Source organism: Epinephelus moara, chromosome 18 (genome assembly GCF_006386435.1).
Source record: "Epinephelus moara isolate mb chromosome 18, YSFRI_EMoa_1.0, whole genome shotgun sequence".
In the NCBI taxonomy this organism is placed as follows: Eukaryota; Metazoa; Chordata; class Actinopteri; order Perciformes; family Serranidae; genus Epinephelus; species Epinephelus moara.
This window is the reverse complement of record NC_065523.1, coordinates 39,122,816-39,149,062: the sequence shown is the minus strand read 5'-3', so window position 1 is coordinate 39,149,062 and position 26,247 is coordinate 39,122,816. Positions and strand designations below refer to the sequence as shown.

Below are 26,247 nucleotides of genomic sequence, written 5' to 3'. Positions count from 1 at the left end.
TCAGTTTCACCGTTTATTCATCAACACCTGAAACGTGGTACAAAGCAATTGGGTTCTGTCTGTTGGGACTGTCCTTTCATTCCTCTCACCACAGTGGTGTATGAAAATACAAAAGTCACCTGTGTGTTTCTTGTAAACTCCAGAGAGGCCTGGTTTGGCTGGATGAAGAGGGGAAGTCAATTTTTACACTTTACAGAAGCATATATTATTTTCTTGTTGCCAGTGAAACAAAATGTCTTCTCTATAGGATCCTTGGTGTTGGTGATGGTAAAAAAAACAAAAAAAACAAAAAAAAAAAAATCAAGAGTCAGGAAACAAAAAAAAAAAAGTAGTGGTCCCAAACACGACGATGTAGACTCCGCCACATCGCCGCCATCTTGTTGAAGTGCAGGTTTTAGGCAAAGTGGACCATCGGAACAATGGCCGAATGTAGAATCAGGAGCGAGGGGTCAGATTTTTCAGAAAAATGGCATTAGAGAAATGTTTGTCGGGGTTTTTTTTAGAGAGAGATGACTGCTAGAAAAAATAAAACACACACACACACACAACAACAATTTCAAGTCCAGATTTCTCTTTTTACAAGAAACAGACGGGTCCAACTTCAAGGCCAAACTCTTGGTCTGGAGCACCAACGTCCATAGGAGCGATATCAATGATGGGCAGGCGAGATGTTTTCGTTGTCTTGTAGTCGATGACTGTCTTGCCCCATGTACCGGTGTGTGACTGCAGGGAGAGAAGAAGACAGAAAAGTTAGGGTCGAAATTTGAACTTGATTAGTAGTTTAGCAAAATATTATAAACATAAAATGATTTGGCCGAAAAGGCAACCTTCCCTTTATATTTTTAAAGATACAGATTTTGAAACATACTTGACTACTGTTGAAAATGTAAAACTTGAAAATTAAAAACTGGCAAAACATCTAGGTTTGTTTAGCAGACCCTGAGGTTTTGTCATGTTTCTTTCTTTTCCATGCATTTTATTAATTTGTTGTGCAATTAAATTTATTTCTACACTATTTTTATATTATTAAATATCTTTTCCAAAATTTTTATTATTAAAAATCTGGAACATAAAGAGTCCATGTCATGAATGTATTCAATAAAGTTTTGGGGGAAATTGGGTCAAAATTCAAAATGGCCGCTGCATAGTAAACATTGTACATTTAGAACTTTCTCCAATTTTTCTTGAACTTTTGTTCAGATCACATGAAGCGCAAGACTAGCTACAGTAGCTAACATGTCTGATGTCTTATGTTCTCCTAGTCTTTGCTATCTGACTCAGGTCTCAAAGTCAAAGACGGATCCTTAAATGGCTAAATTTCGAGGAGTTTATGTCATCGAATCCCGCAGAAGGACTGCTCCAATATCAAGGATCCTTCGAATTCTACCAAGGTCCAAGTCCATCCTTCAGAGAATTTTCAACGATGCATGTGTGTATCCTTAGCAGACAGGAAGTACCCAGAATTCCTTGTGCACGATTTGCCAGAATTGAAGGCAGGGCCTCTTCAATGACACACACCTGGGCACTCGCAAGCCTGTTACAATGTGTGTACACTGAATGCTAGGAGGGAGTCTTGCCCAGGATCTGTGTGACCCAACTTGGAAGGACCATCCTATCAGAGAAGCATCCTTGACTTTGAGAAGCACTAAGAGTGTATATGCCTGCTGAAATGTGACCTCTGAAACTCTGGAACTCCTAGGTATTGGTTTTTCCTATTTAGCATCTGACGCTAATTTATCTGTCGGAGAGATGGGGATCAAAGTATCACCTAAAGACTTGGATGTTTCGTGTTTTGTTGTGCCAAAGTGGCACTGCATGAACCAGTCTGCAGATTGAGCTTAAGCTTCATGACATGGCGACGTGTCGCTGCTATACTTGGCCAGTTCTCTCTTGTAAAAGAGAGCTTTGTCAAACCTGGCTAAATAAAGGCTAAATTCTCTCACCGTGCATCCATCTTCCAGGACACTGTAGGTGAAGCGGCTGTTGCCCTCGGCTCTGATCTCGATCTCGTTGGAGCCCTCGAGGAGCAGGGCCTTCTTGAGGTTGCCAGCGGAGGCGTCCATGTAGGCGACGCTGTTCTTGCAGTGGTAGGTGATGTTCTGGGATGCCTCAGTGGACATGAGACGCAGGAAGGTCAGCTGGATGTTGACATCCTCAGGCTTGGAGCCCTCACTGCCGTACTCGAACTGTGGAGGAAAGAAGGGTAAAAAGTGGAGAGGTAAGTTGAGGAACAGTGGAGAGGAGTGAGAAGAGGAATTGGTAGTTGATTGGAGAGTGAGGAAGTGCTCTGTTTGGCAGATTCAGCGTGCTTACCTGGAAGCCGTCGGTCATGGCCTCTCCGAACCAGACGTGCTTCTTCTCCTTGATGTTCTTGCTTGTGTACCAGTTCTTCTTGGCGACCTCACGCTGAGATGGGGATACGCAGGTCTCTCCGGTCTCCATGTTACAGTAGACCTTGATGGCGTCCTCGGTGCAGCCCTGGTCAGGGTCGATCCAGTACTCGCCTGGAGAGGTTCGGGGAGGAAAACAAGGTCAGAAAAATCAGAACTCCAACTCCATCTTTGAGGTGTTCTACCACTTGAGGATTAAACACTCACCGCTCTTCCAGTCAGGGTGGCACATCTTGAGGTCGCGGCAGGTCCTGGCGGGGTTCTTGCGGGTACCGTCGGGGCTGCGGATCTGTTCAATCTGCTGGCTCAGGCTCTTCAGGGTGCTGTCAACCTCCAGGTCGCGGTCGCGGAGAACGTTAGCGTCATCAGCACGGTACATGCGGAAGGGATCAGGGGCCTTCTCCTGAGGCTGGGAAATGAAGCCAAGGTCGAATCCACCGCCTGGGGCACCGGGTGCTCCGGGAGGTCCAGGAGGTCCAGGAGGACCCTGAGAGACAAGAAGGAGAAGAAAAGAAGTTGCTTATTTGCTGGTCATCCCTGGTAGAGGCTTTGTGGTGTTCCAAGAAAAGCCCAACCTCTACATTCCCTCAGTGAAGAGACACAAAATAAAGACAGATGAATGAATGGATGGACAGATTGTCAGCTTGACTTACAGCAGGTCCCATCTCTCCAGAGCGTCCACGAGGTCCAGGGGGTCCAGTGGGTCCAGGCAGGCCACTCATACCGTCCTTACCAGGGGATCCAGCAGATCCAGCAGGGCCCTGCAAACAGCATGAAGGGAAACCTTAAAGTTTCACTCTGAGACATGAAAATCACTAAACACTGAAATCCAAATCACGTAAAATGGCTCAGAGCTCTTAAAAATAGTGAGGTGTTAACTTACTCTAGGTCCAGCGGGTCCAGCAGCACCAGCGGGTCCTTGCTCTCCAGAAGATCCCTATGGGTTCAGAACAAAAACAGGAATCAGACATTAAGTGTGTGTATTGTACAGTATGTGCTGTGTGTAGGTGTGAGTGTGAGGTGACGTACAGAGGGTCCAGGAGGTCCCTGCATGCCAGTGAATCCTCTGTGTCCCTTCATGCCTCTCTCTCCAGCCTCTCCGGACTCTCCCTTGTCTCCACGAAGGCCAGGAGCTCCCTGTCAGAGGGAAGAAGGGAAGAAAAAGTGTTGTTTCAGCCTCCCTGTGCACTCCGTTGCATCTATTTTAGAGGTTTAAGAATGGTGTGAATGTTGTTACTTACAGCAGGGCCACGAGGTCCAGAAGGGCCAGCGGAGCCAGCAGGGCCAGCAGGTCCCTGAAATGTACGAAAATCAGTTTGATGTCAAGGCAGATAGCAACGAAACACAATCTATGCGCTCACCTACAATCGATCTAATATCACTGGATAATTTTCATCAGCATGTGCCGAAGTATGTTCTGAATACTGAGGATATTTTCATAAAATGACAACGAATAAACTGAGAAATCATTTTGTCACTCACAGTCTCTCCACGGTCACCGTTCTTTCCAGCGGGTCCAACGGGTCCAGGGGCACCAGGGGGTCCGGGGGCACCGGGGGCTCCAGAGGGGCCACTCTCTCCACGGTCTCCCTAAAACACAAAATCATTTTCTTATTCCCGCTTTGATCTCATCTCTTTTATTACCATTGTCCGATGTTGTTTAAGTTTTGGACCTTCGCCACCTGTGTGTTGGGATCGGGTGTAGACCGACTTGCCAGAGATGGCTGCCATCTTGTGTTTACATGAATTAGTGTATTGTGCTTTTGCTACCACTAGATGGCACAGGAAGTGTCCAAGTTCAGCAGAATGAAGTACAAGGTGCAGCAATCCTAAAATTTAATGTCCTCACATGAGGAAGCAGGAGGTTAAAGTTTTAAGTTGTCTGCATTTGAGAGGGCAAGTTGAGGTAATTGCAACAATTAAACTTGATATTGATTCAGTTGTATTTAAATCCTTTAGTTACATAACTACAACTGAATTGAGGTAGTACGGACACTAACTTTTCAAAGTTAAAACAAATAGTCTCTTTTCACAGTGTTGACAAAACGTCACCTACAGATGGTATAACTGATTTTGTGTGCAGCTTTTTAGCTAGCTACCTACAGTAGACGCTCAGCTATGCATCACTGTATCTAGCAGAAGCCACTGTGGTTAGCATGTTGCCGGCTAAATGACCCTGCAGGCAGCTTTGTTTTGGTTCAGGTTAACCTCGCTGACTCTTCTCAAGCTCAGTTCCGCAGCTGAGGCTGGAGCACCACACAAACTCCGTGTCGCTGTGCCATTTGGAAACAAATCCAGCTCTGCAAGTTTCTCACCTTGACAGAGAAGGAGTTCACTCTCTGGTGACGTAGCAATGACGTCATTTTAACTTACCTTGGGTCCGGCGGCTCCATCGCGACCAGCTGATCCCTCGTTACCGGGGCTTCCCTAAAACACAAATACAGAGCAGGTCAGCTGATTAGCAAACACCTATGCCACTATCTAAAAGTCAGAAGGATAGTTAGTGTACAGGTGGTGTTTCTTCATACCTCACGTCCAGGCTCACCAGGGGCACCAGCCAGTCCAGGGGGTCCCATGGGTCCGGGAGGTCCGCGCTCACCACCAGGGCCAGAAGGTCCAGGCTTTCCAGGCTCTCCCTGTGGTTAACACCGCCACAGTTAGTCCATTTCTAACAACCATAGGTTTCTTTCCTTATTGATTATCTGGGTTTTGTCAGTGTTTAAGGGTTTAAAGCAGGAAGTTACTAAAGTCTAGCACTGCTTCTAAGTATATTTGAGGACAAATTTAAGAAACTTTGCTTCCTGCTTGCAGCAGGTCACATAGTGGTTTTTGATCGCTTAATATTTCTGAATCTGGAGTCATGTTTGGTTCTAAACATCATATTGGCTGGTTAAAGACATTTTGGTTTTCTGGTTCCATCAGATTTGGCAGTTTGTATTTTCATAGAGTAACAATAGGAACTTACAGTAGGTCCGGGCAGGCCAGGGAAACCTCTCTCTCCTCTCTGTCCAGGCAGACCAACAATACCACGCTGTCCAGCAATACCCTGAGGTCCAGGCAGACCAGCACTTCCCTGCAGGGGGCGACAGAGAGTGACAAAGAGAAAGTGGTTAGACAACAAGGTGCATGGCAGCAGAGAGTGACCAACACCTAAACAATGTCTACATGTTGTCAGTGAGAATGTTGAGACTTAATTGATTCAGTGCTACTACTGACGGAATAAAATTTAGCTGCTTTCAAATCATTAACTGTCAACCACTCTCTAGGTTCTGTGGTAGACTGAGATGGAAAGGTTGTTTTGAAGGTTAACTTACGGTGGCACCCTCGGAACCAGGGCTACCCTTCTCTCCAGCAGGTCCTGGGGGTCCAGCAGCACCGATCTCACCAGGGCGACCAGCAGGTCCAGTCTCACCACGGTTTCCTTTGGGTCCCTCTTTGCCAGTGCCTCCAGCGGGTCCAGGAGGTCCGGGGTTGCCCTATGGGGTGCACACAACATTGTTCAAAAAAACATCCTGGACGTAGAGTCTTGCCATGGCAACAAGAGGTGCTAATAACATTAAACATAGTGACTTACAGAGGGGCCGGGAGGTCCAACTCTGCCAGCAGCACCAGGGAAGCCAGTAGCACCCTAGGGAGACAGACAGAGGTCCATTTGCTGACTGTGGCTGGAATAATGGCTGTATTATGTCAGTGTAATGAAGTTGGGCTTCTTGCATTTCAAGTAATACATCTGTCTGGAAACATGCTTCATAGTCTCTGCTCAGTTTGGCTGTCACCTCTGACCTCTACACTACTGAAGCTAAAGTCATAATTAATGTAAATATAATAGAGGAAGTGGAGCACAGAGTAGAGGAAGAGGGACGACTTACAGGAGGTCCAGCGGCTCCACGAGCTCCCTTAGGGCCAGTGTTTCCAACGGGACCCTGAAAGGACACAACATATCGTCAGTCAACATGGAAGAACCAGTACCAGGCAATGTGGCCTTTTTAAATGAGTGTGATAGTTTACAAACCTGAGGTCCAGGGGCACCAGTGGGTCCAGCAGCGCCGGGGGGACCAGCATCTCCCTTAGCACCATTATCTCCAGCCTCTCCCTTAGCACCAGGCTGTCCATCAGCACCCTGTGGTGGGAGGAAACAGAGGCATTCAGTAAACTCTGTATTGAAGCTTCAAGCTAAAGAAAAACAGCGGGTAAGAAGACATTCATCAAGAACGACTTACAGGAGGTCCAGCGAATCCGGCAGGTCCAGGTGGTCCAGACTCTCCACGCTCACCCTGAGGAAAAGAGGGAGGAAGGAGAGTCAGTCAAGGATTTCAAGATTCAAGCAGCCAGAGAACTTTGAGCAGACGAGTACATACAGGGGCTCCACGAGCTCCACCAGGTCCAACAGGTCCAGCGGGGCCAGGCTCTCCCTTGTCTCCGGTGGCTCCAGCAGGTCCGGGAAGTCCAATTGGTCCAGTCAAACCACGGGGGCCATCCTTACCAGGAGCTCCATCAGCACCCTTGGCTCCTTGGTCTCCCTGGGTTATAGGATGGAGAAAGGGAGTGAGGCAGAGACCTTTTCATTGCTATTCTGAATATTGGGAATACTGTTGTGGCGACTCACTCTGTCTCCCCTCAGTCCTGGAAGGCCAGCAGCACCGCGCTCACCAGGCATTCCCTGCAGTCCAGGAGGACCCTGAGCTCCAGGAGCACCAGGGGCTCCAGCATCTCCCTGAGGAGGAAGGGGAAGAGAAGATAAGCAGGAGGGTTACACAACAAATCACAGAAAACTTCACAAAACATCAAGTGATCTTCTTTCACGTCTACCAGGGTTTACCTTAGCACCATCGTTTCCAGAAGATCCGGGGGAGCCACGGGCACCAGCGGGTCCAATAGCACCAGGGGCACCACGCTCTCCGGGGAATCCTCTGTCACCCTGAGGGGAAGAGGTGGCACAGAGTCGGGTAAGTTGAAGTCCATGAGTGGAAAGTATGAGAATTTATCCAACTGTGGATCACTTATCTATAAGGTCAATGATATGTCGCAAAGGGCGGCACTAATGTGAGGTGGGAAGCTTTCATCCCAGAACACTGAACTATTTCTCTGATATACTTGAGCTGGCTGTGGCTCAGGAGGTGGATCAGGAGCTACCCACTGGAAGGACAGTGGTTCGACCCCATGTACTCTACATGTCGAAGCTTCCTTGGGCAAGATACTGAGCCCCACATTTGCAGTGCCATTGGTGTGTGAGTGTATGTGAATGAATATCTGACCTTGGCCACCAGGGTGTGAAAGTGTGTGTCAGTGGGTGAATGATGCCTGTGGTGTAAAGCATTGCGAGAGACTATAAGGGTGCTACAGAAATGCAGTCCGCAGAAATATATTTTCGAAATATGAAGAGCTATCTGCTAAAAACATTAGCAAGGACCTTTCATCCTTTCGACCTTACACATTGTTAACTGAAAATTAGCCATGCTATCTGCATAGCTCACCGATACCCCCTTAGCTTTAGCCTGCTGTTAGCTAGCTTTAGCCTGTTAGTATTACTGTCAAGTTCAATCAACAACATGTACCTTTTTTTTTTAACTGTTTGTAGCCTGGTTGGCAGTTTTGTAACAAAAATATTGATTTATCAATACCCAGGGTTCTCACACATTTTCATGGACAACATTTCCAAACTTTTCCACAACTTTTTAAGAAGCCATGATAAAGACTTTTTTTTTGCTTCTTGCCCCATTTGCTCAGAGGTTTGAAACGCACCAGATTCAAACTCTATTCAAACAATTTCAGCTAGTTAGCAGTTAGCACACATGATGGGAGACGAATCCAGTGAGAAAAGGACTAAATGAAACGATGGTAAAGAAAACGTTACACATCAATGCATAGTAGAGCTACGTAACTTTTCTAAAACTTTCAATGATTCTGACTAATTCCATGACTTTACCAGACCTAGAAAATGTTAGCGTTAAAGTCCATGACTTCTTCAGGTTTTCCATAATGGGTACAGATTCTGAATATTTGAAATAGTTTCAAAACAAATTCTCTGCAGTATCGATACACCGGTACCACATCGTATTGTTAATGCTTGTTCTTTGCTAGTAACCAAGAAAAGAAAAGTCATCGCCGTCTCCATGGTACTGGAAGGAAAGGTATCAGATAACGATATTACAAAATATATACAAAACATTGTATTAAAGTAAAAAAATGTAAGTATCTTGAAAATACTACTGGCTGGTAAATAATATAATGATGTGATAATGATAAGTGACTTACTCTAGCTCCAGCAGGTCCTGTGGCTCCAGCCTCACCGGGCAGACCCTAGATAGACAGAGAGACAATGCACGTGTTGATTTACAAGACAGTATTAATTTGATCGCTTATCTGAGTCGATCATATCTCAGTCAGTACCTGCTCTCCGGGCTTGCCAGTCTCACCAATGGCACCCTGGGGTCCTGGGAGACCCTGGAATCCAGGAGCTCCGGCAGGTCCCTGCTCTCCTCTCTCACCAGCAGGTCCCTGAGGGTGCGCAAGAGAAGGAGTGTTAGAGCTAACGTCATAACCAGGCGTGAGGCGTTGTGTGGGTACGACTTGTTCTCAGTAGCAGCATGTGAAGACCACCAGGCTCAGGAGCCGGGTGTTAATGTGTCCTTTACTTACAGCAGGTCCAGAGGGGCCTGGAGCACCAACATCACCGTCCTTTCCTGGGGCACCCTGGGTAGAAAGATGGCAGGCTTTTAGACACACAGGCTCTAGTTTTTAGACATTACAGGAAAGCAGAACACACTGGATTCAATAAGAAAGCACAGTGAAGGCAACTTACAGCAGCGCCAGTGGGTCCCATTACTCCTCTCTCGCCGGGCTTTCCACCCTCACCCTACAGACGGGAGTAGAAAAACACTGTTACCAGAGATATGGATGCCATTTGTTAAATCAGTAATCCACAAGAAATCTATGATCAATAATACTGAGTAGTAGCTGAAACAAATCACTCACAGCGGCTCCCTTGGGTCCGGGGAATCCCATGACTCCGGGCTGGCCTCTAGCTCCAACGGGGCCAGGAGGTCCGGGGCGGCCATCTTGTCCAGAGGGTCCCTGGTGGGTAGAATTATAATATGAACACAAAATGTCTTTGTTTTGATGAGATTAAGATTAAATGTGCTCTACTGAACATGAACTTACAGCAGGTCCAGTCTTGCCATCAGGTCCAGGGCTGCCAGGGCTACCAGTCATACCCTACAGGGAGAGGTCAGAGGTCAGAGGAGGGCCTTTGCAGCGAATAAATGATGTAGCTGAAAATAAGGTGAAAAAAGATAGCGGGGAATCTCACCTTAGCTCCAGGCAGACCAGGCTCACCAGTGCGGCCAGGCTCGCCAGTGGCACCTTTGGGTCCAACAGCACCAGGGGCACCGCGCTCACCAGTGGCACCCTATGATGGGGAAGAAGTTAAGTTAGTTAAATCAAAACTGATCAGAAGTATCTCAATGCTTATAAGTGAAATGCAAGTGTGTGTGTGTGTGTGTGATGTACTCACTTTGGGTCCAGCAGGGCCATCAGTGCCAGGGAAACCACGACCTCCGGGGCCACCCTGTAGAGAAAACAAAGCACATCTTGCTTAGCTCCACGAGCAGAGGTCAAAATCGTTCCATGCAGACCAGATTTATCGGTTTATTTCATTAATTTTTCTTTCATTTTTTAATTTTGTTTATAGTTTCAGTTAGTTTCCAGAGTGGGTCCAGAGTTTGGGGGGATCAGAGTCGTGCAGATGCACCAAAGCCTCGTCATCCCTGTTGTGTTGACAAATTTTAACCATAAGACTCAAAAGAAGAAAAGAAAGGTAACGACTATGTTTTCACACCCAGTGTAAGTTTCTGCTAAACTATAATGACCTTGTTGTAGACAGGGATGGCCTGTTACTTTGATCCTAACGTGAGCTGTCCTGTACTGTGAGGTCAGTCCGTGTTGACTCTGTGACATACGCTCAGGTGTATTCTGGAGAAATTCCACTAAACCTTGTTTGAAAGTTCCTGTATTGTCTAAACTCAGGATACTGTAAGACTGCCAGAAGCACTCTGAGGCATGAGGCGTGCTCCAGTTCCTATTTTTGTCCATGCATCGTGCACATGAGATAACGTATCAGTGATAATGTTTTAGAATATCTGGCAATGATGCTCCGTTCCTGCATTTACAGTTCTGGTTTCTGACCAGCAGGGGGCGCTAGAGAGTTTGTTTTCATGGCCCTGATGAGCCAAAAGAGCACCTGTATCATTTGTGGCCTACTCTATGTACTTGTCAGGGATGTAGCACCAAATTTTGGACCCGAGGCAAAGTCAGTTTGCTTCCTTTCTTTCTTTTCTTTTTTGGAAGCCTGTTTTCCATTTCTTGGGAAAAGACATGACAGTTTAGAGACAAAGCCTAGTGCTAGGGCGGACTGAACCATTTTGCATCTTTAACTGATTTATTTAGCCAATTTTAGTTATGGCACTTAAAAGTAAAAAGTTGCAAACAAAACCATTATTTCATTTCATGCTTTTTTCAGTGCCCCCTCCCAGGAAGTCAGTCCTACCCCCCTCCCCCCACTGTGATGCCCCTGATACTTGTATTTTATGGGTTGGTAATATTTTGACCTCTTTTCTTCATTAGTCTTTTGATTTGGTTTTTAAAATGGTCATTTAAGCAGAGATTAAAAATAAATCAAGTTCTATATGGAGTTATTTGTCTTTGAGGTGGGAGTACCCCACCAGAGGGCGACTCTGTCACCTTCCATCCCTGTCACACTTCAAAATACAGACTTTTACAGTCCACAGTATAATATAGTGAAAATTAGGTGTGATGCATACTCTCTCTCCGGGAGCTCCACGGGCTCCTGCAGCACCAGGCTCTCCTCTGGCTCCTCTCTTGCCCTCCTCACCAGAAGGTCCAGGGGGTCCTTGAACTCCTGGAACACCCTGGAGAACACACACATGGACGGTATAAGTGATGGAACGTGTATTATTAGTACATGTGTGTGCAGCGCTGCCCGCCACGCTGACTGTGGTGAACTTCTACTTACAGCCTCTCCCTTGGCACCGGCCTCTCCCTTGGCTCCTGGGGCACCAACCTCACCCTGAGGGAAACAAGCAAATAAGCAAACATAAACAAAACAATCAAAACAAAAAATACAAACACATAACAACTTCAACAACAAAGAAACAAAGAAAACTAAAGTTAAACACTGTTTGTTGCTGATTCTGTAGTTTTACCTTCACTACATTATGTTGGGATAGATCTCAGAAAATACTGTTTCTGTCTCTGGTGAGTTCTGAGAGAGTTTCATACTCACAGTGTTACCCTTGGGTCCGGGGGCACCAGCAGCACCCTGAGGTCCAGAAGGTCCACGGGGTCCGGGGAAACCGGGAGCTCCGGCAACTCCAGCAGCACCCTGCAGGGGGCAGCACAGACCAACAACACGATCACATCATGCTGCTCCGCCAGTGATGAGTCTATAAAGCTACCTTACTATGAAACAGGCTCAAACTTTTGAGCCAGACAGGGATTCAAACCCTCAACCCTGATGTGCTGATGAAGTAAATGTGTTGAGGAAGATACTCACAGGGGTTCCCTTGGGTCCAGCGGCTCCATCAGTTCCGGGGTTTCCCTGACAGGAGAAAGAGGAAGATTTTTTAATTAGCTAGAGGCCAGATGGTTCTGAGGGAGGACACAGATGTCATGAAATCATCATAAAGAGTCTGTCATTGAAGGTTACTGTGTGTACTCACAGAGGGTCCGGCAGCACCAGCAGGTCCGGGGTTACCGGGCTCACCACGGGCTCCAGCGGGGCCCTCGGGTCCACGACCACCCTGAGCTCCAGCGTCACCCTGGGTGGAGAGGAAACAAAGCAGAGTCAGATAATCATGTCCAAATCAACAGCGAGGCTGCGATCTGTCACCGATGAAGACTTATAATAGAGGGATGGAAATCGAAGGCAGAATTTGTAGAAAGGAAATATAAAGTGGGAGAACAGAGGAGTTCACAAATAACTAATCAGTCAGCTTGGTGGAGTTTTAAGGAGCATTTCTAAGCTTTCTGAAAGGAAATAATTTCTGATCAAAGACACCAACTGAAAAATAACTTTTAGCCATATTCCATGCATCAGATACATTTCAACTTCAAGTATTGATATGTATGTTTATGATACAAGTTCCCTATCAAATAAACCTGTAAATTATCTGCTTGGATGACCTTCTATGACCCCCTCACCCCATGTGACCTCTGTTACAAGATCAAATTAAAGGTCACATGATATGTTGAAGAGAAGAGAAGAGAAGAGAAGAGAAGAGAAGAGAAGAGAAGAGAAGAGAAGAGAAGATGGAATAAAGTGACGTGCATGGTGCATTTTTTGGATGGGCAAAGCTGTGGATGATGGATTGATCAACATTATTGGCATGGATCATGTCGTACCTTGGCTCCAGGGCCACCGGGGAATCCAGGAGGTCCAGCGGGGCCGGTGGGACCCTGAGAGGAAACAATGAGAGATTTAGACAAAGATCCATCAAATGTGACAAAGGGACAAACTGGAAAGAATTGTTTGAACTTTAGAGAATCAAAGACTTACGGGAGGTCCAGCAGCGCCAGCAGCACCATCGTTACCACGAGCTCCCTGCAGCACAAAGACAAACATGATTGATCGATCTGTTCATTAATCGACTGACCGATAGATTGATTGATGGATTGATTGGAGTATTTTTGTGTTTGTGTGTGGACTCACAGCAGCTCCAGCAGCACCAGAGCGGCCTCTCTCACCGGGCAGACCACGAGGTCCCTGAGACGGAGAAACAAAGAGTCGGTCAGCTCTAAACTGGCATCAGCTGGAAGGGAGGGAAAATCCAAGATGGCGGCTACATGGCAGAGATGGGGTGCTTGTTGTACTCACCATAGCGCCAGGGGTTCCGTTCTCACCAGGGGCTCCACTCTCTCCCTGAAAATACACGCAGGCAGGTGAGGTGATGGGAACGACACAAACTGTAGCGTCATCTGTTGTTATTAATGTTATTAGCCAATATGGCTGCCGCTGTCTGACACTGCTACTGCGACCACTACCAACACTACAAGACTTACTCATAGGGTCAGTTCACTAGGTATAAAGAGCACTAGTCATCTTGGTTTGGGCTTGAAAAACATATAGTCACTTTATTCCCAAGAACCTGTATTGGGTCAGGGTCAGGTTGGAGTTGGGGTTAAAACACAACACTCTGAAAAGAGTTCTTGGAGGGTCGCAGGCTCTAGGGGACTGGTTAAATGGGATCTACTTAAAAATGTCCTTGTATGAGTCCCAATTGGGGTCGGAAGAGCCCCATGAACATTAACATTTTGGATAGGGTTCTGAGGGTACTGCACATGTGGGGCAACAGGTTAAGGAAAAGGTTTGATCATGATGGACCCTGACCCAGCTTCTAAATATGGGAGGCAAATTTAAATAAGAATACTTCCAATTTCAAGCCTCTAACTTCCAATTCAGCAAAGTCAACTTCCACAGTCTTAAAGTATTTTAGGGTTCAAACCCTAAAATATGGTTAGGGAGTTCGTAAAAGATGGGTATTTACCAGGCAGGGTAAGTCTTTTAGCCAGTTTTTGGGACTAAAACTCAGCTCACCTTTCATTTGTATCATCCATTTAAAGATCTGTCTCTTGCGAGTACAGTGCCTTCAAGGAAGTGCAGAGCACCACACTGACACTATGACTAGGACTTCTACTACAAGCTCTGCGGTACTGTTAGCACCACTATTACTGAAACTTTTACAGCTACTGCCGGGCATTTGTCATCACTGAGACAAAGCTTGGTAGAGTGAGGTAACAAAGAGGGGCAGTCACCTTGGGACCAGCAGGGCCAGAATCTCCCTTAGCACCATCCAGACCGCTGAATCCCTACAGAGAGACAGAGACACACACAGATTAGGTCAGTCACAGTGAGAGGAGATGCTGCAGCGGTGGTTTGTCGAACGGGGAGCTGTGACTCACTCTGTGTCCCTTGATGCCGGGAAGTCCGGGGGTTCCTGGGAAACCACGAGCTCCCTGAGGGAAAGAAAAGAGACAGAAGGCACAATGTATCATATATTTTAATTTTTTGGGGGGAAATGACATCACTAAGAATTACACCGCCATGACAACCTACCTGAGGGCCAGGGGGTCCACGCTCACCACCGCGACCGGGTTTGCCAGACTCACCCTGAGAGAAAGAGGCAGAAGGGGATGAATGTAGATATGAAGTCATTCTGTACTTTAACCTGAGATGTAGACAGTGAATATGAGCAGGTCCAGCCCACTTACATCCTCTCCGTTCTTTCCAGGGGGGCCGGCGGGGCCACGGGGACCCATGGCACCCTGTGGAGAAAAAGACACACTCAAGGTGAAGATGACGACAGATTACCAAGGTGCAACATAGGTGTGTATCCATGTTCCTATTACTCACAGAAGGTCCAGCCTCTCCGGGCTCACCAGGGGGGCCAGTGAATCCCTGAGGTCCCTGTAGGTGGAGACACACACAAACACCATCAGTACCACGCTTATGCCACCAAACTTTACACAAGTGTTCATCCACCCTTGCACATGCAAGCATCTATGTGTCTGCGAGTCAGCGGGGTGTCTTTGTTTCGTCAGCTCTCTCGGGTGGGAACAGTAGCAGAACTTTAAACGCAGTTGTGAGGAGAAGAACCGTCTCTCTCCTTTTATGGCAGGACTCTCTTTTGGTGACCTGTTATGTAAATCATTTGTGTATATTTGGAGTGAGTCCTGGCTCACTTCAACTACATTCACAGATGTGCTCAAGTCACTCGGTCCAGGTTTGGTCCGGCCTCAAGAAATGCCTTGGATTTTGTAGGTGAATCATAGAAGCTCAAAGCTAACACACTAGCATAAAGTGGAAATAAACACATTGTTTTGCTTTAGCTTAGCATCATGGAGTCTGTAGCACAATGTAATGGCTATAGGATAATAATAAAGGTGTCAACATCCAGTTCTGTCTGGCACCAGGTACAATCTCGCTGGTTTCATTTACGGCACAAAAGAAGTGCGTCAACCATTGTGAAACAAAACCAGGAAGAGGAGAGAGTTTCTTTTCCTCCTGGTAACTATCTGCAGTTACCAAAGAGCATCAGTTCAAGTTCTCTGCAGTTACTTTCCCCAGTAGGGGAAATGCTCAACAGTGCAACAACCAAACTGTGGAAACTCCACACACTAAAGAAAAAGAGTCCTGTAGGTGCAGTCAGTCATCTGCTTCCACATTAAAGGTGAGTGTGTTTGCTGATCATGTGAGTTTATCTACCTATCTGCTATGTAGTGTGTGAAATAGTATGGTGAATGTGCTAGGAAAGGTAGTATCAGCACTGCTTCTACCTAGAGCTCGCATGTACGGAGCCTGGGTTTGTTGAAGGTGGCAGTGCTGTTTTGGCTGAGAAAGCCATGTGTAAGTAAGGTAAAGGAGGTTATTGGGTTGGTGTGGGGAGCAGTGAGACCTGGCATTAGGGGAGTGTCTCTGGGACGCCAGAGATCACTGTCTAGCCTCCTGGAGGTGTCGTGGGACCAACTAGACGAAACACTGGTGAAAGGAGGTTCCCACCCGATGACCCCAAAGACATGTTAGTTATCACTGCTCACTGGTCTGTATAGTTAAGCCTTGCCATAATAGCTTATCATAGGGCTTAGGAGGTTATTCACTGAGTGCTGATCCTTTCTCTAGAGCACAAACTTCTTGTGTTTATTTGGATGAATTGAATGATCCCTCCTGGTACAGACAAACTGTATCTTAGTGAGAAGCATGGAGGATATACCCTGCAAGGTGCAGACAAAATACTGTTTGACTGGGATTTTGGCTGAAGCTGCAGCGTGCACACTTATCTGGCCTCATGTCTCGGCTCAGCCTGTGTGAGCTGCTGGTGCAAATGAATTGTGTTCAAACTGAAAGTGAAGCAAATGTCCTCCCACAAAATAATTCCCGTCCAGTCCCGTCCCATGTCTTGTTATTCATATTAGAACTGCAGAGTGATGATGATCCCCTCCCTGCACGCTTCCGTTGACTTGTTTCCTGTCCCGTCCGAGTCACGTGATGCATAGTTAAACTGTCCCGTGGGAATCCCGTGACAGACAGGATTCCCAACAAAAATGTCTAGTATCTCCGGCACCAACCGGCGGACGTTAGCGGGAAACAAGTGAAGCACGTTGTGTTTCGTGCTGAGAATCCACGTCTACTCACGTCTTTCCATTGACTTTGTGTGCAACCACATGACATCGTAAATTACGTTAAACATTTTGAGTTGAGAAGGAAGTGGTGTACTCACGCTAGCACCAGGAGATCCAGGAGGTCCACGGGGTCCCATTGGGCCCTGTCAGTCAAACAGAGGCGAGGTCAGTTACTGCATCACCCACACTGACAGTGGAGTCATGGTGTGTGTGTGTGTGTGTGTGTGTGTGTGTGTGTGTGTGTGGGAGACGTACCATAGGTCCAGGCACAGGCATGGCAGGTGATTTGTCTTCGTAGCCTCCAGCCATCTGAGGGGAGAAGTTCTGGAAAGAAAAGCAAACAGAAATATAAATATTCCAGTCTGAAAATGTTGAAGATAGATAGATAGAGTTTGGGGCATTTCAGCCAAAACATCCTTCCTATTTTTCCATTATTGTCTATTTGTTTCACCTGTCGTGTTATCATCTGGGTCATGTGATGACCTCCTATTGGTTCCTGCAACTAAATAGGTGTGGCCATGCCTGTGTTGTATGTTTTTAAGCCCTGAGGAAGACCTGCAGTGGTCGAAATATATCGAAATATATCGGCTCTTCCAATGATTTTAAAGGGTTTTTAAATATTTCCTTCCTGGTTTTCTATATTTCTGGAGTGGCTTCCTGTTGATCCTCAATTATTTGGTTAAATCCTGAAAATTAAGATTCATGCAGAAGCTGCCTCATGCAAAACCTGTCAGGTTTACATTAAATCTAACTAAATACAGTGGTTTAGTCGAGGCTATACGCAGATATATGAGTATGCTCATCTACCTACTAGTACATCCACCTCATTAATTACACAGTACCACTAAATATGATATTAGATTTTGGGGCTTCGCAGCCAAAACATCCTCCATTATATATCAACTGAATCCTGAAAATTAAGATCCATGCAAAACATGTCAGATCCAGTATCTGTAGTTTGGTCTGCTGCAGCTGGTTTCTGTCTAAAGCTGTCTCCTGTTTCCTACTTCGCTCGACAACTACACTTAAACCAGGATCATCCCATGACCTTTGACCTCATCACTCTGTTGCTACTGCAGGATTTGTTGAGATCTGCAGGACATTGACAATACGCACTCTGAAGTGAGGTGTATCTCGGGAAACGTTAGCTTTAGAGTCTCTGTTAGCTTAGCATGGTTAATTAGCATGAAGTCTGTTGTTAATATGTTGTGGTCAGGTGGTGTGGTAACTTAAGATGGAGGTCAAGAGCAAACTGAACCATAGCATGCTTAATTAGATTCTAAACCTGCAAGCTACATGTGGCAAAAAGCATTGGAGTCTATGGTAAATTCTACACAAGGATGCTTAATTAGACTGGGATGGTATGTCATATTAGCTTAGCCTGGTGAATTAGCATGTGTGTCAATGACTAACTCTATGTGAGAATACAAAAATACATCAGCATGGTGAATTAAATCAAAATCATAGGTAATTAGTGTGAAGAAGTCAATGTAAACTGAATCAGAACATCCTAAATTTGTGCTTGTGTGGTAAAGGATGTGAGTCAATGATAGCTTCTACATTAGCATGTTCAATTGAACTTGGGTAATGTCATGTTATATTAGCCCAGCGAATTAGCATGTGAGTCAATGACAAATTCACATAAAAGTGCAAAATTATAGAAAAGAAGTCAGTGGCACACTGACTTGTAGCATGCTAAATCAAATTGTGATACTATTAGCTACTTATATGTGACAAAGAAGGTAGTCAGTGATAGCTTCAACATTAGCATGTGTGTCAATAACAAATTCTACATAAGTATGCAAAATCAGGACAGAAGTCAATGTGAACGGGATCAAAGCATGCTCAATTAGATGCTATTGGATAGCCTTTATGGTAAAGAAGCATGTTAGTCAATGATAGCTATACATTAGCATGGTCAGTTAAACTGGGATGATGCATCATGTTAACGTAGCCTAGTGAATTAGCCTGTCAGTCATTGATAGATTCTTCATAAGAATGCAAAATTATGGGTAACAAGTCAATGATAAACTGACTAGATTTTGATGCTATTAGCCATAACTGGAAGAAGCTTGTTAGCCAATGATAGCTTCTACATTAGCATCGTCAATTAAATTTGATGACACGTAATTATAGCTTAATGAATTAGCTTGTGGGTCAATAACAAATTCTACATGAGAACACAAAATTAGGAAAGACGTCAATGGAAAAACGAAATCAAAGCATGCTAAATTAGACTATGATGCTACTGGTTAGCCTCTAAAGAAGGATGTTAGTCAACGATAGCTGCTACATCAGCATGGTCAATTAAACTGCGATATGTCATGTTAGCCCAGTGAATTAGCATGTGAGTCAATGATAAATTCTTCTTCAGAATGCAAAACAATAGGAAAGACGTCAGCAAACTGTATCATAGCATGCTAAATCAGACTGCAACACTATTAGCTATATGTGAAAGAAGCATGTTAGTCAATGACACCTCCTACATTAGCATGGTCAATTAAACTGGGATGATATGTCGTGTTAGCTTAGCCTAGTGAGTTAGCATGTGGGTCAATGACAAATTCTACATAGGAATGCAAAAGTAGTCTGGGAATGTTAGCTCAGCATGCTAACCTACAATGAGAGTCAGCAGGAATGTTGGTTTAGAATGCTAAATTATGATGGAAGTCAATGGTCATCTGAATCACTGCATGCTAAATTAGATTGTGAGTCCTTAGGACTGTTAGCGTAGCCTGCTCAGAGTAATAAAAGAAGTCAATGGGCATCACTGATGAGCTCTACACATTATTAGCATGGTCAATCTGTCCACTCTACAACAAACTGATAAACAAAGACCAGCATGCAGAACATGTCAGCTTCCACTTCCTGAGCATCTACCCTCATGACCTCATGACCTTCTGACCTTCTGACCCCAGACTGAGAGCCAAAGTCAGAGGGACCATCACGTCAGTTAAAACATCACAAAAAAGACATTTTAGAGTCTCTAACATTTCTAACAGAAGCACTGAGGTGGTGTGGGAATGCAACAGGAGACAGTGGGACTTATGGGTAGTGGGATATGAGTTCTGGGGGTCAGAAGGAAAACTACGCTGAACAGGGGCTGACTGTTACTGCTCGATCTGTACCAGAAACCTGATTTGGGGTCAGGATGGGACCTGAACAACTGACAGAGATTCAGAACTGCTCAGTTTGGACGCTAACACAGAGGTCAAACCCAGAAACACAAAATAAAAATCTCCAACTTACTCCACCGAGGCCGGGGGGTCCAGGGGGGCCGGGAGGTCCAGGCAGACCAGGCTGGCCGGGGATACCATCATTACCGGGGGGACCAGCAGGACCCTGCAGATCGGGAGACAGAAACAAAGAAGAGTCAGGCTCAAGAGTCTGAATGAGAGGCTCATCTGGATGCTAACTCCTGCTGTTACATCATCATCAACAGATCCTGGTGTATAATGTTTAATCTCCTATGTGTGTCCTGGCAGGCTCAGAGCAGCACTAAACCTGGAGGAGGTGCAGTTTACCCCCCATGAGACTGATCATGTGACCAACCAGGAGAGGACTGGCAGTGGTCAGGTGACATCAAGATACAGGAAGTGGGTAAGGACAGTCAGAAACTGCACATTCTGCAGTGAATTACACATCAAAATAAATGAGAATAAATTCAATATATTTTGATAATCACTACTGACATCTCATAATTGGATAAGATTATGAGATTATAGTTTTCAAAATAAAGTGTTCTCTAGGGTTTCAGATCCAAACTCTGCTCCTGAATCAGCTCCCACTACGATAACAATGATTATTACATATAAAGGGCTGCAAAAAAAAGAAATAATTCAATTTTAATATTTAATTTGATTCCATAGATTTCAAAAACTTCAAAAGCAACCCCAACCCAACTCACATTAAGCCATCTTTAATTTTTTTGAGACTATAATCCAATTTACTGACATAAAAGTCCTCCCACCTTTTAACTTCCCTTCACTTCCTCAGTCTGCATGTTCCGACCTGACCTCTGCGTGTTTTCAGTCCAGCAAATTTCGTGCCCTTATTTCACTTTGCTGCTTCAGAATGGTTTCTAGAGCGGAGACGCTGATCTCATTCAGAGGAGGAGGTTACAAACTGCTGAACTCTGCCGTGCAGCTTTACTTTTACATCACTATTTTCTGGGACTTTCACCTCCGTCTGTGCCAGAAATAAAATATTTAAATGCAAAATCCGTTATTAAACATGACGCTATTTGCCAATAAGTACTCAAGTCCATCAGTAACTTTTCATCCTTCACTCAGCTACTTTGACGTCAGATTCTGGACTGACAACACGTGACAGTATCGATGCTTCAACTCCAACCATGAACACACAGGAATCCTCTCAGAGTGCCAGACAGTGAACGCACCACATGGTGACCAGAGATCAGGACATTTAGTGAGTGAGTGACAGACGGAGGAGAGTGTCAACCTACCCTGTCTCCCTTGGGTCCACGCTCTCCCTTGGGTCCCTGTGAGAGAGGAGAACAGAAAAAGGTGGCGTCATTAATCTGTCAGAATATGATTCACGTGATTGATGATGTGTCTGATCTCAGATCATTTTAAGATTTTTAAGATTTAAAGAATTATAATCTTGCACCTCATCGTCATAGTTACATGTTGTGATATATGTATTTCTGTTTCACTGCCTGATAGTGTTTGTGTGACGATGATAAATATATTATTTCCAATTTACAGTGTCACTAAATGAATGGTGATCAATGAAATAATCGATATTTACCTCAACCTGAGGCTCCGTGAAGCCTGCAGAGAGAGGACACACAAAGTTAGGTCAGGAAACACACACACACACACACACACACACACACACACACACACACAAAGGATCTCACAAAAAATCTTTTCTAATGAATGTAGAGGCAAAAAATTTAAAGCATAATCCCTCAAAACGAGTCCTGGAGAGGAGGACTTTACTGCAGCAGCAGGGAGGTGTGTGTCTGATGGTGGAGCAGAGTGAGTGTGTTTGTGTGTATTTGGGGGATGAATGGAGGGCAGACATGTTCAGTCATGTTGGAGCAACATGTGAAGGAGGTGAGGAGAGGTGTGAGAGATGGATGAGCAGCACTGGAGGTGTCTGAATGTTTGGATTTGACTTTTTTTAACAAGAAACCAGAAAAAATAAAAATATATATGTTTAAAAAAAGAAGGAATTAAATGAAGAATTAAAGCAGGTGACAGTCAGGACAAAGGATGTTGTAGAAGGAGAAGGAAGGAGAGGAGAGAGGGAGATCATACCGTCGTCGGGGCAGATAGGGCAGCACTCGTCATGGGGGATGACGGGGTTGGGGCAGTCAGTTGTGTCCTCGCAGATGACCTCATCGCACATCACCGTTCCGCTGTCGCACACACAGATCTGGCATGGCTCTGGTTTCCATACATCCCGGTCCGCAAACACCTGGCCGTCCAAGGTACAGCTTCCGGCCAATTCTGAAGGGGGCGACACAGGTGAGACACACACAGGTGAGACACACACACACACACGCACAAAAACACAGAACTAGTGCAAAGACCAGGATGGAAGTGAGAAATATATAAATAAAAAGACAACAAACTAAATTTTTGGTTGTCTTTCAGCAAATTTGAGAATTTCCTAAAATTAAATCAGAATATAATTTAAATAATATCTATTTTTAATATATTTTATTATCATATTTTCAGTGTTCGTTCTGTTTAGCCCCTTAAGCATTTAAAGAAAGTATAAAGTGAGAAAATACACATAAAGAATTCATATTTTAACACAAACGACCCAAAACCACAGAGTCGTGGCAGTGACATCAAGACACCGAGCAGGAGGAGGAATGAGTGCTGTGAGAGGTTTGGACAGGAAGTGAAAGGCCTCAGAATCAGACCAGAGGGAGCACAGGCTGAGGTGACAGCGAGGACACCGACGTGCTGCGTCTGGATGCAGGTCACATCAGCGTTACGCACGGAGCCAACACGTCCCCGACTCTAACAACAGTAAAAACCGACCCCCCTTCTGCTCAGACTGAAAGTCACATTTTCCGACCTGAGTTGCATCACTGCTGCTGCTGTGGCTCAAAAGTGAACCCAGGCTGGGGCTCCTTTTAGGGGGCTCAGTCTCCCAGCGTGCCAAAGTGCTGAGCTCAGAGGGAAAAGCTGCGCCGCTGCAGACTGTCGGCTTGGCAGCAGCTGGTGGAAACACGGTCCGCATGTGTTTGTAATTAAAGGAAACAAAAAAAAAAGAGTGGAAAAAAGAAGAAGAGGAGGAGGAGGAGGAGGGGCAAGAAGGCGGTGTGGGGGACGTGGCGGCCAGATGTGCCTGCAGGTGCGGAATGAGGCCTCTAGGTGGCGCTGGGAGACCGTTCAGAGGGTCAAACCACATCTGCTTCACATAGACAGCTGAGTCGTTTCCAGACAGCAGGAACATCTGGAAAAACTGAACTTCAGCTCCTCGCTTCTTGTTTCCAGAGCTGAGCTGATTTTCTTTGTCTCCGTGCACGATGAGTCTAAAAACCCCGACAGAGGCCTGACGGAGCCCGACACTCTTTTTAAACTGCCACAGAGCAGAGAGTGGAGGCTCCCTGAAGCTGCAGAGGTCAAATGTTTCCGGCAGACAAGACTACGCCTGCCTCCTTTCTTTAGCTCACCTGGCCAACTCGACACTTGGCTCCAGGCTGTGAATTACTGCCACATCAACCAGGCCTGTGGAAAGCTTTCCCTATCTGTCAGCAGCGAGAGGAGAGGGGAATCTTTGCTGCTGCTGGCACACAAACGACATTTCCCCTCCAGTCTTACATCCAGAACTGTAGAGTTTCAAGGCTGAGATGGTCGGGGGGGCCGCCAGTGAAGTTAAGGGTGTCGAATTGATAAAATGCCAGGGGAGGATCAGGCTAGTCGGATATAAGGTGCAGGTTTTTCTGAGAATACAGCTCTTTTTTGGGGCTCAAATGGGATCAAACATGCATTTGTGCTAGTCTCCGTTAGAAAGCTTCGCCTGGAGGAAAGCCTGGAAAACCTGCAGCAACTCGCTCTGCATGCATGGGGGAGGTGGGGGGGGGGGGACAGAGACAAATGCAAGGAGAGAGAAAGAGGGGGGCCTTCTGGAGAATGCATTATGTACACCCTGTACTGCTCACACTGCTGCACACACTCATCTACCTACTGATCTGTCTAAAGACAAACGAGCAGCACACATCAAAGTTCTTATTTCTGAGTCAAACTTTTTCCTTTCTTCTTCTCTCTGTCTAAGTTCTCAGCAGCCGTCCACCCATGAAGAGAAAATCCATTTTCAAAAACCAGTTTAAAAAAAAAAAAGGCTTGAGAAGCTCCAGTAAACAGTGATGAGACTTACGGTCGTCCTCGCCCTGGGCTCTGACCAGGAGCACCGCTGCGCTGAGCAGCAGCGCCAGCCGCAAATCCACAAAGCTGAACATGTCTAGATGCCACTAGACATGTAGACTCTTTGAGGCAAGAGAGGAAAAAAGTTGGGGATGTTTTCTCTTCCTGCTACACTCCACTCATACACGGGTGTTTGGGGCAGGGTCCGCTCGTCTGTTCACAGTCCTCCTGACCCCAGCAGAAAACTCCCTACTGCCTACACTCACTTTCCACCAGGGTTTTTATATGGGAGCCTGAAGAACTGGGAGGTGCTGGGGACTGGACCGACCGGGGACGCACCCTCATTACCCCGCTGCTGCCGCTCACGTTTAGGGAAGACAAGAATGGACCCCTCCTTCAAAGAAAAAAAAACACACAGAAGAAAAGAAGGAGAAAAAACAGCAGGTCCCTCCTTCCATAATTCTACAGTGGAAGGGTTGGAGCTTGGATCAGAGGAGGAAAGGGGGGCTGAGCCGGAGGAAACCTGATCCTGAAGAGCATCGGAGGGTCGGAGGAGGATCTCCTCTCCTCTCTCCAGCAGCCACGGCTTTAATCCACATTTTATATTTCTACTTCCTGATTCACTTTGATTTCAGTGGAGTTTTAGAGCTTCTGGAGCTTCAGCTTTAGGGTTAGTTGACAAACTAATGTCTGAGCGGATCACAGCTTTCGTCCAGTTTTGGTTCCTGAATGTTTTAAATGAGCTTTTGGTTGTAGATTTGTTGTTTTAGTTTTCCAAACTGCTTTTATAGTTTTAGGTGACAGACTGTGAACATGTGCTGAACATGTCTGAGGGCTCTGAAGTGTTTGGTTTCTTTAGTAGAGTTAGCTGAGCTTATTTCTGGTCAGGGTAAAAGTTTGACCTCTGCTTTGGAAAGCCTCCTTGTTTGCATTGTTTAATGACTTCAGATGACCCTGTATCATGTTCAGGATTGTCATCATGTGACAGGCTCAGCACCAAAACTGACGTGTCTGTATATTTTCAGTTTATGAAATTTCTCTCACCATACTGACAAAATGTTTGCTTTACTTTCCATCTCTGCATCACAAACATGGCGTGAGAGAGTTAGAGACAAGTAGGCATTATTAGATAGGGAGGTTCCAATGAAAAGACACCATCAAGTTGCATCATGGGAACTGTAGGGTCCAGCATTTTCAGAGTTGAACATACTGGACAGAGAGTCAGGACATCTCAGCCTCTTCTTCTTCTTCTTCTAAATTGCTGCAGTGCCCCTTTAACTGCCATCTGACAAGGTGTCGCCGGATCGTACATCGGAAACTCCGATCTTGATCGGTGACTCATCAACAGCGAGTGTCCGTAAGAGAACAGGACTGTTATGTTAATTGTGTAGCCGAGATCTTCTTATTGATCTCTCAGATCCATATTAGCCACGGATGTTTGAAGAGAACTAGATAAAGCGTTGGAGGCGGGGCCTCAGTGGCGCCTGAAGCCAAAAAGGTTCAACTTCCTGGGTGTAAAATTACCCAGATCTTCTGCATTGTTGGGCCAATAAAGTAGACGTATGGGGGACTTCTGCCAGCTGAACAGCTAACTTCCTGTTTAGCCCCTTGCTAACTTGAATGGGGCGAAAATGATTTAATCGTGCAGCTCTTCTTGAAATGTTATCAGACCAAATGGATCAAATCCGGATAGTGAATCAAGCCATTTCGCACTTTGAGATGCACAAATAAAAAATGTATCGCCTAATTCACAATGTAAGTCAATGGGAAACAGTCTTTTTGGGCCACACGGCATCATGCAAAGGACCTAGAAGTCAAAATCTTAATGTCAAATTGGCTTCAGAGCCTGGTGCTGTTCCTGGGGGTTTGATAAGGTGGGCTTTATGTTCTGGTTTTGGAACCAGGTAACTTTCAGCTGGTTACTACAGCACGTATAACCCTTTCCCACCAACATGGAACTGGTTCCATTCCAGTTCCCACACCTACTTTTAAATAATTTGGAGCAATTGGACCAAAAATAAATTGGTTTGGATTCTGAAAAGTTGGTTCCCAGCTGGAACCAAAACAACAGCACGTTCCTTGAGCTGAAGTGTGAACCTTGATGACATCAATGGGCATGACATCGTCTACAGGTTGGAAAGAGAGGATGGAAATGAGGAATCATCTTATCATTAATAGTTGGTGCATGCATGTTTTTGGGTAAAACAAATATCTGTAGAAACAGAACAAAAGTTAGACAGGTGGTAAATGTGATCCACCACCTGGCTACTACTGATTACTTTCCACTGTGCATCATGCAACGCCCCCTGTGATGA

General features: G+C 45.6%; 1 protein-coding gene across 1 annotated transcript; it reads right to left on the bottom strand.

Annotated features, from left to right (window-relative positions):
• Positions 1 to 24,198, bottom strand: col1a1a (collagen, type I, alpha 1a). The gene is made up of 49 exons (XM_050069317.1): positions 23,946 to 24,198; positions 21,869 to 22,060; positions 21,354 to 21,376; positions 21,049 to 21,084; positions 19,833 to 19,925; positions 16,839 to 16,907; positions 16,682 to 16,726; positions 14,818 to 14,871; positions 14,676 to 14,729; positions 14,521 to 14,574; positions 14,367 to 14,420; positions 14,220 to 14,273; positions 13,282 to 13,326; positions 13,117 to 13,170; positions 12,964 to 13,008; positions 12,810 to 12,863; positions 12,128 to 12,226; positions 11,962 to 12,006; positions 11,692 to 11,790; positions 11,422 to 11,475; positions 11,210 to 11,317; positions 9,904 to 9,957; positions 9,700 to 9,798; positions 9,552 to 9,605; positions 9,366 to 9,464; positions 9,193 to 9,246; positions 9,030 to 9,083; positions 8,781 to 8,888; positions 8,646 to 8,690; positions 7,210 to 7,308; positions 6,997 to 7,104; positions 6,749 to 6,910; positions 6,611 to 6,664; positions 6,403 to 6,510; positions 6,260 to 6,313; positions 5,965 to 6,018; positions 5,705 to 5,866; positions 5,356 to 5,463; positions 4,919 to 5,026; positions 4,764 to 4,817; positions 3,873 to 3,980; positions 3,632 to 3,685; positions 3,420 to 3,527; positions 3,274 to 3,327; positions 3,044 to 3,151; positions 2,598 to 2,877; positions 2,314 to 2,504; positions 1,944 to 2,186; positions 1 to 723 (listed from the first exon to the last, which is right to left on the bottom strand). Exons 1-49 carry the CDS (start codon positions 24,025 to 24,027, stop codon positions 577 to 579), a joined length of 4,344 nt encoding a protein of 1,447 aa, XP_049925274.1. The 5' UTR covers positions 24,028 to 24,198; the 3' UTR covers positions 1 to 576.
• Positions 24,199 to 26,247: the final 2,049 nt, after the last annotated feature.